Genomic DNA, 12,149 nt, shown 5'->3' on the forward strand with positions numbered 1-12,149 from the left:
CATCATGAGGAAATTTGGTCTCTCTCACACACACACACCTCACTGCCTATATCTGTACTAGAAATGATCTCACCCCTAAATTACAGGTTATAAATACAGGTTATAATGCAGCCTAAAACAACAGGCACCTACAGAGGCTACTGTCACAATGAACCGAAATGTAGAATCAGAAACAAACATCAGCTGGGTTACATTAACCCTAGGTGTGTGTGAGTGAAGACAGGAATGCAAAGCATAGGTCATACAACATCAGCTTTCTTTTATTTTCCTCTGGGATGATGCAGCAAAGATGCTTCTTTATAAAATATACAAACATCCATTCAATGAATACGATTATTGTCTGGTCCAGACACAACAGAGTGATGCAAAAAAAAAAAAAAAAAAAAAAAAAAAAAAAAATCCAAAACAGACAACAGAAATGATAAACAGCATTAGTCCTCCTCTTCGTCATCCTCTTCATCACTGATTACATATTTCTTGGCTTTCTTGGTGGCAGACTCCTCATCATCCTCTGCCTTCCTCTTGCCCGAGTTTTCCCCTTCCTGAATAAGCAGAGCAAATTATTAGTTTAAATTTACATAAACATGCATATACATTAATGAAAAATATAGAATGTCCATAAGCAGCTTAAATATTGCGCACACAAAAATATAAACTGCATGTAGCAACTGACATATTGCACAGTTTAGGAGTGTGTATATCTGTACACCGTTTCTATAAATACAGTGTACAGTATAAATACAGTATTGAGGTGCAGATGTCCAAGGTGTTATGCATCTTTCAGTAGCCTGGCTGCTCTACTGACACAGAGAGAGCTGAATAAGTCCTCCACAGAGGGACATGAGCAGCTGATGATCATCTCCGAGGTGTTGATGACCCACTGAAAGGCTCCTCTGTCTGCTGCTGAGCAGCTGACGCATCACGCAGGGAGTTACAGTATAGAGCAGAGAGATACAGTACATCAGCACGCTCTCCATAGAGCAGCTGGTAGAAGGGCACCAGCAGCTTCTCCTGCAAGATGTTTTTTTTCCGGGAACCCTCAGGTAGGAAATAAGCAACTTTTATTTCTATAGCACTTTTCTAAGACAGACCTACAAAGTGCTTCACAACAGTACAAATAATAAAAGAAAAATGAATAAAACAAATAATAAACATACAATTACAAACATCACATGCATCTCCTTAGAAACACCATCAAGACCCATCTCCAAAACCTCGTTTTTCTTCATTTAACTTGAAAAAAATTACAATTCATCCAATCATTAATAACAGGATTGGCTACTCTACTCAAGTCATTGCATTTATAAAAGAGATGCAAAATCAGCATAAAATGAAATATTAAAAAGTCTAATTAAAACCCCAAGAGGAAGCGTGTAAAAGTGAAGAAAAATGGGGCCAAAAATGGATCCCTGGGGAACCCCACACAAGAACCCATAGATACTAAAAACTTTCTCTCAGATAAATAGAAACATTAAATAAAAACCTCAGATGATGTTCATTTACCATGACCAAATCCTTAAAATAAACTTCTCTTGCCTTCTTAAACATTACATTGTGTAAAAATCAGCAAATCTTTAAAATAAACATGATGCACCTAAAGCTTGGACCGTTTTCAACTATGTTCAGCCTGTCTATGCTCCGTTTTCATATAAACTACTTATTTTAACCAACCAACCAAATAAATAAGATAGATCTACTGCTTTTAACCAAGGTATAGATTTGGTCAGCTCTTTGGTTCTACGTTTAAGTGGGGCAACCTTGTCCAAAGTAGACACAGCAAAAAACATTAAAACAGCTAACCAAATCATTTACTTCTACCACTTGACATAAATGAGAATTTACATTTATGGCATTTAGCTGACACTTTTATCCAAAGCAACTTACAATTATGAGTATAACTTGAGCATTGAGGCTTAAGGGTCTTGCTCAGGGGCCCAACAGTGGCAACTTGTCAGTGGCTTGGCTTGAACCAGCAACCTTCTGATTACAAGTCAAGTAGGTTACCTTAACCACTGAGCTACAGAAGAAGAATCACAGAATACCACAGAAGAACCATTAACATTAGTTTCAAGTTTAGCAATCGACTCTTTATCCAAAAACTGTGATAACAGCACACTTAAAATTTACAGCTTTGGATTGAAAAACTGACTCAAAAACAATACCTTTATGATCAGAAATATACATATAATCTACTCAAATGCATGAAGACTCAGTCCCAAAGTAGAAATCAAGTCCAAAGTATGTCAATGCATATGACTAGGACCAGACACATGTTGCACAAGATTGAAAGATTCAACAAGATTTAGAAATTCTCAAAAGAAACCATCTCATCACCTACATGTATAGTAAAATCGTCCACTAAAAGTACATCAGAATCAAGCACAATGGAGGACATCAGATCTGTGAATTCAGATAGAAAACCACCATGTGGTTTAGAAGGGTGATGTGCACGAATCACCAGTTTATCAACAAGCACCTTAAAAACAAACAACTCTAAACTACTAAAGACCCCAAAAGACATAATGGGAGAGTTAAAACATACTTTTCAAAATAGCAGCCAAGCTGCCTCCTTGCCCATTTAATCTTGGAGTTAAAATATCTAGTCTGACAGGCTCAGTTCAGACAACTGTCAAGTTTCAGCTAGTTTAAGGTAGGTTTCAACTATAAACAGTTCATCCAAGCCTATGGATAAAACAAAAAATAATTCAATATAAATGTGGTCATTTGAAAGATCAAGCATTGATCAAGCCCAGTTTCAGAGCAACCATAATGCAACTCCAGTGAAGATACACAAGGTATTTTCCACAAGCTATCGCTGTTCCCACCTCCCAATCCAAGGATGGGTCTCATTAAATAGATGCTGTGAAACAGATCAGGCTGAGCCGCTTGAGAAAATTCCAGCTGCACAGGACAAAGCCAGGCATACCGCCTAATAGATCGGCCAAGCAGTTTAAGTGTGTTGTCCAAAGGCTACGAATTCATGGTATACAAAAGGACAGAGATAAAACAAGGAACATCAGCTTTAGCCGAACCATACAGCCAACTTGTCTCCCACTTTTCCTACAGCATCTTTTTCGCCTGTCCGATCTTCGCCCACAGCAATGAAGGCTACAGATTTCTGGAGGAATCAATGGCCTCAACAGTTGAAGACAATGAGCTTCCTACACATAGATTCATGCTTCAAATAAGGTAGTTTGGCAAGTTGCATTTGTATATAAAGATTCTCCATCATAGGTGATGGCACATATGTTTGACAAAAAAAAAGAAAAAAAAAAAGACGCAAGGTAATAAAAACAAATCACAGAAATAATGTGATGTCGCCACGCACTGGAGCCATCTTGTCTTGTTTGGAAGTTGCTGCTGGGCCTTCTTCACTCCTGCTGTGATGGAGGTGGTCCAGGAGGTCTTCAGTGATGTATATACCCCAGTACCTGAAAGCAGGGACTATTTCCACACAGTCCCCCTTGATGTGTAGTGGAACGAGGTCTGGCCTGTTCCTCCGGAAGCCTATTATGATATCTTTTGCTTTCGAGGAGTTCAAGGCACAGATGTTCTCAGAATACCATGCTGCCACTCATGTCATCCCTGTATTCCTGTTTTCTGTCTCATCTCGTCTCCTGAGATGAGTCAGAAATTTTTTTTTTCAGGCCAAGTCATTCAACGTTTATAATGTACACATTATGTTTTGTTTTTTTTTTTTAGCAGCTGCTGGTAGACAGTGTGCACAGACCCTTAGCTGTTGATGGCTGCTAATCAAGTAAAATTATGAAAAGATAATTACAATTAAATCACAACGAGGAAATGGATTACATGCAAGGAAGCTAGTTCTGGGTTATCAGAGTTAAAAATCACACTTTAAAAGAGGATTTATAATTTAATCATCATTTCTTCATTTTATAGCTATTTTTTAATCATACTTTCCACTGTACAGTAGTTATGTGGAAGAACAAAGTTTTCGTAAGAAGTTGACACAGGCAACATTCAAGATGTGGTTTATGCCGGAACAAGGAAGCCTTTTAATCTCAATCCAAATGTTAATGAAAGCACACACCCCACAACACAGCATGTCATCAACTGAAGACACAACACTACAGTCAACAGCATGATAACTGATAGCTGTCTGTGATTTATGTGCAGGTTATAAATAAGAGCCTAAACTTCTCAGCCCTGAAAATCGAGTCACAAACCATGAAATCCAGCCTTTTTCCATTAAATGTCTGATTTTCGCTGAAATGCAGCACCGTAACTAGACAGCACAGTTACCGAAATTCGAGAGCTCATAACGGTTTTTTTTTTTGCTATAGAGTCGAGTCCACAAAAACAAAGTACAGAGGATTGCCTAAAATTAGCTAGTAATGCTAGCTAGTAATGTAGCTAACATTACACTGACGTGCATTTTGATAAACTAATGTTAGCATAGCGCTGCGCATTAAGTAAATATATGAAGTATATGACAAAGAGAGCCATGTCAAAACGCTGTTTTCATCTCAGTAAAACAATAAATGCCCAATCTAATCTCCTGATGTTCAGTGCTTACCACTCATCCATTAAAGTAGGCTGTTAGTTTAGCACGGCAAGCTAGCTATGTTACTATCGTAACCATTTAGCTAGTGTTATTAAATAAGTGCAATGAAATGTAGCATTTGTCTTCTAAAAATCCATGCATTTGGATCTACACTGAGCTCATACGAGCGCCTCTGTAATCTGAAAATGCATCGTAGTGAAAGGGTAGTTTAATCCTTGTGGAGCTCCACTGCTGAATGTAAGTGTGGAGTAAAGAGAGTGTCTAGTCTAACAGTCTGAGGACAGAAAGTCAGAAAGTCTTCACATTATTTTGTACATTTAGCCTCTTCTAACTGTGTGTGTGTGTGTGTATGCACAAGCCAGACACACTGGAATGTGGCACACAAACCACCCAAAAGCCAGCTGAGGGGTCAACCAGCTTTCTCTCCACCCTTGTACCAATAAGGGGTGATAAGTGGAGAAACACTACCACCTGCTGGCCAAAGGCAGAACTATTTTTCAGTGCAGTGCAGAAAAGCTCTTCTCAGTCTCCCAACCGAAAGCAGAAGCCTCAGAATTCCAGTTCAGGATGGGCAGAACACAAATGTGAAATTAACCGTGACACAGACACACCATCTCACCTCGTCACTGTCTAGCTTCTTGGCCTTCATCAGCCGTTGAGCCTTGTCATCATCGGAGCCTTCATCGCTGTCGGAAGAATAGATCCGTGCTCTCTCCTCTGCTCCAGCAAACAAACCGACAAAACAGAGACAGACAGACATGTCATTCAAAACAGCTTAGCAAAGCTGACTCCACATACTGTACACACTCCTTATTCCAGAGAGATATTCTCTGAACTAAAGCCTGTTAATGTTCTCAAAACTAACAATTAAGACCAACCACAAGGGCAAAAAATCTAATCCTAATCTCCAATCAGACTGCTAGGAGAGTACAGATATTCCACTGCCTACTGCTCTTAGTAATATCTGCATGTGTATGTGCATGCATGCACGCACATGTGTGCACACGTGTGAGAGAGTGAGAGAGCGCACGCGCACAAGTGAGTATGCGTGTGGTCTCAACTATAACCTGCTTACTGCTGAACCCTACAAGCTGTTCCCAAAGTAAGGTACACACGCATCTCTCCAGGGTACAGCTAATCATAAAAACCCAGCTAAGGCTCTCAGACAGACACAGACAGACAGACACAGACAGACAGACAGAGAGACAGAGAGAGAGACAGAGACAGAGACAGAGACACAGACAGACAGACAGACAGACAGACAGACACAGACAGACAGACACAGACAGACAGACAGACAGACACAGACAGACAGACAGACACAGACAGACAGACACACACAGACAGACACACACAGACAGAGACAGACAGACACACACAGACAGACAGACAGACAGACAGACAGACAGACAGACAGACAGACAGACAGACACACACACACACACACAGACACACAGACACACAGACACACAGACACACAGACACACAGACACACAGACACAGACACAGACAGACAGACACACAGACACAGACAGACACACAGACACAGACAGACACACAGACACAGACAGACACACAGACACAGACAGACACACAGACACAGACAGACAGACACACAGACACAGACAGACAGACCGACAGACCTTTACCTTCTCTGAAACAAAACATCCAAGATTCTGAGATTTACTCAGACTGTGGCTCCTGCGGTCTTTCCCGACTATGGAGCTGAGGTTCCTGTAAAATCAGCACCCAGCAGGAAGGGCGAGTGCTCACCTCTCAGTCCTCCGCCCTTGTACTTGCTCTTGATGGCGGCAAGGCTGATGGACTCTTCGCCCTCCTCGTCCTCCTCGTAGCGGTCGGGCTCCAGGTAGCCGGCACTCAAGCCTCTCTGGTGCTGCTTCTCACGCATGCGCCTCTGTTGAGACTCGCGGCGGATGGATGCCCGCAGACGCTCCTCTTCTTTCTGTCCCACACACACGCACGCAGGCAGAGATGCGGAGGAAAGACAGCAGTATTGTGTGAGTGGACAATGACACGCATGTGTTGTGTAAGGCAAGGCAAGTTTATTTACACAGCACCTTTCATATGCTGCGGTCACTCAAAGTGCTTTACAAATGAGAAAATACAAAGAAACAGATGTAGGAGAATAGACTGTGATTTTGGGAAGGCACTAACTGCAAGGGTAGTCATAACAGGGGTGACTCAGCAGACACGTGCCTGACCTGATCCGGTTATCACGTGAATCTTTTGATGGAGAAGATGTTTCATAACTCTGCTGTTTAACAACATCTCCGCTGCCCATCATCAATAACTTACCATGTGTAGCTGTTCGCTGAGACGTGTTTGGCGATCAACTAAGTGAAAGCTTGACCGTAGTTGTGTGTGTGTTTGCACATGTGTACATTTGTTTTTTGTCTGTGACTGCATTTCTATACATGTGGCTATATGTGACAAACATGCATGCACGCAGAACCTATTGTCTATGATTTTAAACGTGCAGTAGTGTTTGCGATTTTACATGTGTTTGTGCAAATGCTCTCCATTTTTGTGTAGTCTCTTTGTGACTGTATCCATGTGTGGCATTGTGTGTACACATACAAACATACACACCTTCATCACATTCTTCCTGAGTGAGTGAGTGAGTGTGTGTGTGTGTGTGAGAGAGAAGAACCTTAATCATCTCGTTTCTCTGTGACTCTGGATCTCGACCAGCCATCGGTAGGATTCTGATCTTTTGTGTTTTGGAACATCGGTCAGCCAGAGAGAGGGTCATCTTCCTGTGGGTGGCGCTGTCTGTAGAGTGGGGCCTACACAAACATGGGTGCGCGCACACACAAAGTTCCTCATAAAGGCTAATAACAACCCCTTGTAACATCCCTGTAATGTGTCCACTATGACAGATCCTGCAGCAGTTTACATTATCCAGACAATTTCTCCTTCTCCATAAAAGCTGTTAATGTTAGACTAAACATTTTCATGAATAGTTACAAATCATCAAAAAGTCAAATTTGAAAGCACTTTTCCTGGCCTGCTCTTGGAACAGGGACATGTAATCGCAGAAGCTGTGAAAAAGGATGTCTGAAACCCCCCCCCCCCCCCGCCGGAAAGCCAGAGAATAAACAGAAGGCACCTAGAGCAAGCAGGTGAATTACAGTGAAGGTACGATAAATCTGACAGACAGAGAGATAATCACACAAAATTAAGCAGAGTTGAATTCTTACAGAAATAGTTTGCATTGTCTATTTACTAATTAGATGTTGGTGAGGGCATGTACATGTAGTGGGCAGATGAAGGGCTGTTTGATGTGTGGATGAGAGTGTGTTGGAGCTGGATGAGCACGTGTATGTATGCATACATGCATGCATGTATGTATATGTGTGTGGGCTAGTATTTGCATACCCACCTGAAGGTGAGTTTGGTCTTGAACACTGCCTGACCCTGCAGTCCTGTGCCCTGTCGGATAAACAGGTGGTTGTGGTCTCCCTGTAGAGGCGCTTTGTACACATCAAACACCTCATTCCCCAGGTGCAGAGACATACTGTACGTGCACACACACACACACACACACACACACACACTTCAAATGTACAGCTTTGCCATGTGACTTCTAGTAGTTTATGGTTGCAGATTGATCATATTTAATGCAATGTTCCTCTCTTTACTCTCAGATCCTTCACCAACAACAAAAAGCAAGAGACAGCGTAAAAGCACAGAGGATGCAGGGCAGCTCACTCGCTCGCTCTGCCCTGCCCAGCTGATCCGTGTTGGGAACGGGAAGCAGGCCTACCTGCCATCTGACCATTTGACGATTCGGGCATTGCTCTCGCGGATATCACTGCCATCTTCATCTCTGCGAGAGCGCCACCTGATGGTGTTCTCCACCTTCAGCTTGAGCCTTGTCCGGCCTTCCTCATCCAACATCTCCTCATCCTCAAACTCATCCTCATAGTACTGAGGATCAAAAGGCCTGGTGGGACAGAGAGGGGAGACGAAAGACTTAAGTAGTTTTTCTAGTAGGTATCAGACCATTATATTTACAACTATACAGAAAAGGTTAATATTTTAAAATAAAAAATCTCCAAAGAACCTTTTTCTAATGATCTTACACAGAGAGAGAGAGAGAGAGAGAGAGAGAGCGAGCGAGAACATACCTTGGCTCCACACTGAGGAAGTTGGGTAGTTTGACAAAGTAAAGGTCACTGCCAAGGTCAGTGCTTACTTTAGGAATCTCTACCTCTATCCTGGTCTCAGGAAGAGGCTCTTCTTCCTGCTGCTCACCTTCCAGCCCATCCTCATTATCCTGCACACCAATCAGACCACCCTCATTATCCTGCACATCAGTCAGACCACCACTAATCACATCGCTTCCATTATACTTTCCACAAATCACACTTTTATTATCCTACCCCACCTTCACTAATCTAAGTCCTAAACAGACTGGCCTCATTATTCACCAAGCAGACGGCTCCCTGCTCTCCTACAATACACTGTCATATTAGTTCACATTAACGCTATACTAGTATACATTAAAGATATACTACTTCATATTAAAGCTATACTTAAAAGGTGCATTTAAGATTTATTGGTTCATTAGCACACCTGCAAATTCAGGATGTGAAGAGAAGTGCCTCCTTTATTAGTCTACGAGCTGTACTGGAGCTCCTGTGCGTGTGGATGGGGCTGCAGCCCTGACTGTGGTTCGTGAACGTGGTGCACTACATACTAACTACACTGCACATGTGAGGAACCTACCAGTGGCTGGCCTGGAGTGGGGGGTTTCTCAGCGTCACTGTCTGATGAGATGTCATCTGCTTCTCCAAACAGATCGTCTGCCACTGCCTTTTTACCTACAGTGACACAAGGTGACGCTTAATGTGTTAATCAGGAACTGCTATAACTGGCAGGACTGTTTTTGGCACTGCAATAAAGGCAGAACAACACTATCCACTGTACATCACTATAATATTAGTAAACTCATAGCTAGGTAGAAAGGTATACCCTAGTCCTGACCTACTGGACAGCCCTGACCTACATATTAAGAGGTCTAGCAAGCCAATTATTTGCCACATTATGAAATATCCTGGAGAAGTGTCTGAAGTTCTAGCAGTTCCAAATTGAAGCTCTGAAATTCCTCAACATCTACATAACTGCATTTTTTTAATTTTTGGTATTTTATGAGAGAACGGAGGCAACTGACCCCTATGTGCCCCAACGTCGCTGTCCGAGTCAGAGTCTGAACCTATTTTCTTCTTTTTCCGGCCCAAGAAATCATCCTCACTGTCACTGCCTTTGGCTGAGCCTGAGGGAGGAGTCAGGAGAGCGTGAATGCCGTCCGAGGGAGAAGTCAGGACGGTGTGGATGCTCCCGTCGGCTCAGTTTCTCTGAGCCGATGGGAGAGGCCCTTAATTTAGGCCTACATAAAAAGAGCAGTCAAAAAAGAAAACAAAGGATTGTTCTCCCAGAACACCCATCCATGATTTACTTTGGGATGAAAAAAACTTATCCACTCTCTCCATAATGCAGTGTGATAAAGAAAGAAAAAGTGGCATAATCACTTCAATTTGCCAATATTCTTTCTTAACTCAGGAAGACCTGGTCAAACATGAATCATAAAATCATATGTGCCAGAAATTTTTATTTGATTAATTTGAACTCAAAAGCAGCTTTAGGTGGAAATGACTGACTCAGTTCCACTCACCAGACTTCTGTCCCATCCTCTCTTCATCCGAATGATCCCTCTCTATATCCGAATGATCCCTCTCTATATCCGAATGATCCCTCTCGCCATCCGAATGATCCCTCTCGCCATCCGAATGATCCCTCTCGCCATCCGAATGATCCCTCTCGCCATCCGAATGATCCCTCTCGCCATCCGAATGATCCCTCTCGCCATCCGAATGATCCCTCTCGCCATCCGAGTTGTGCTGCTTGTCCTCATCATCTGACTGGTCACTCTTTCCCTCACCCCCCCACTTTTCATCTCCCGAGGGGCCATCTCTTCCTGAGCCTTCACCGTCCGAGTGGGGGGTCCCAGGGCCCGACTGGGGTGTCCCAGGGTCAGACTGTGGGCTGCCACTGCCTCTACCAGATCTGTGACTTCCCCCTCCAGAGATGGGACTTCCAGCGTCAGACCTATGGCCATCATCATCTTCTTCCTCATGAGGCCCCTCTGAGCCACTGTGTTGCTCCGCTTCCGAGTGCTCATTGTCAGAGCGCATGCTCACATCCGACTGGTTGCCGGAGTGCTCTGATTGGTTGTCACTGCCGCTGTGCGGGCTGCCGTGATCATCCTCACTGTCATCCCCGAACAGCTCTTTGTTGCTGGGCTTTCCACCATCCTGTCCTTCCTCATCATCGTCATCATCTTCATCCTGATCCCTCTCGCTTCCGCTTCCCGAACCGTTGCTGGCAGATCTGGGCCTCTCCTGTTCAGAGTCAGAACCCGAACCAGAACCTGACTCTGCAGGACACAAATTCCCGTCAGTTGTATTCATTACTTTCCTCTATTCAATAAAACGTATACAGTGTTTCAGTGTTAGTGATGCATCTTTACAAAGGTCTACCAACACTCAGCCATAATATAAGATTCCTTGAGCCATCAGAAAATTATGTATGCGTAAACGACCAAGAACAGCTTTCACGTTATATCTTATTCATGTAAGAGATCACATTACTATAGCCTTTTCAGATGTTTCATAAAAGCATCATCTGCCCTAAAAATTCCCGTGAATTCACTTACTTCTCAGGTAACAGCCATATTCTAAAAAACAGCTACAGCTAATGCCACAACTAACAGAAAATTAATTAAGGTTTTTTTCTGGTTTCTTCGTACATTACATGGTATGCATTATCCCTGCTTTCTGCGTAGCTAGTGTAGCTAACTTATCGTATGCGTAATAACTTATCGTAGGCGAAATAAACAGCCTATTATGCTTCAAAACGAGTTTAAACTTCTCCACAAGAGGTTTAACTACACAAGTGATCTCTGCACAAGAACTAGGACTTAATTTTATGTGTCATTAATCACGCACGTTAGCCAGAAAGCTTTTTAGCTAAGCCAGCTAGGCTTCGTTAGCTAACGAGTGTCGATTAAATCACTACAGGTGACAACCACCAAGACTGCATCTAAAACCTACAGGAAATTAGATGCAATTCTGACAGACTAACGAAAATATTAGCTGCTTACCTCGTTGTTCATTATCACTATCCCCCTCACTCCCAAACAATTCATCCATGTCCGCCATTTTTTTGGAAACCTATATAACTTACAACTTATATAACTTCCGGGGCAACCACGCGTCCAAATAAAAGTCCCGTCGCTATTTCAACAAGTACACGATACTGTTATTTTAACACAAGGGGGAACTAGAGATCCACGGTTATGTATCGGACACGGTGAAACACCAGTATAATTCCTAATAAAATTATATTGTCCTATTTAAGGCGTGTTCATAGAGCTAATTTCTAAAGTAGAATTAGATTATTAAAGTGGGAAAGTTTTTTTTAATATAATTTGATTGATTAAAAAAATTTAAAGCTCTAGTTTAACAAAACCTATATCCTTCGATATAATTGTTTATTACCTCTCACTTCTCTGGAAGTATCTGTTCAGTTCTTTATCTGG

At 42.5% G+C, this 12,149-nt stretch overlaps 1 protein-coding gene across 2 annotated transcripts; it reads right to left on the reverse strand.

Annotated features, from left to right (window-relative positions):
• Positions 1-235: 235 nt before the first annotated feature.
• leo1 (LEO1 homolog, Paf1/RNA polymerase II complex component) lies at positions 236-11,778 on the reverse strand. 2 transcript variants are annotated; one of them, XM_035525684.2, is made up of 11 exons: positions 11,712-11,778; positions 10,224-10,985; positions 9,723-9,824; positions 9,278-9,372; positions 8,677-8,825; positions 8,313-8,492; positions 7,929-8,063; positions 7,197-7,332; positions 6,299-6,488; positions 5,145-5,242; positions 236-542 (listed from the first exon to the last, which is right to left on the reverse strand). In XM_035525684.2, exons 1-11 carry the CDS (start codon positions 11,767-11,769, stop codon positions 432-434), a joined length of 2,016 nt encoding a protein of 671 aa, XP_035381577.1. In that variant the 5' UTR covers positions 11,770-11,778; the 3' UTR covers positions 236-431. The 2 variants fall into 2 exon arrangements, with proteins under 2 accessions (XP_035381577.1, XP_081572364.1); XM_081716238.1 differs by lacking the exon at positions 9,723-9,824.
• Between the last annotated feature and the right edge of the window lie 371 nt (positions 11,779-12,149).

This window comes from Electrophorus electricus, chromosome 6 (assembly GCF_041902795.1).
Source record: "Electrophorus electricus isolate QZ-2024a chromosome 6, ASM4190279v1, whole genome shotgun sequence".
NCBI lineage: Eukaryota > Metazoa > Chordata > Actinopteri > Gymnotiformes > Gymnotidae > Electrophorus > Electrophorus electricus.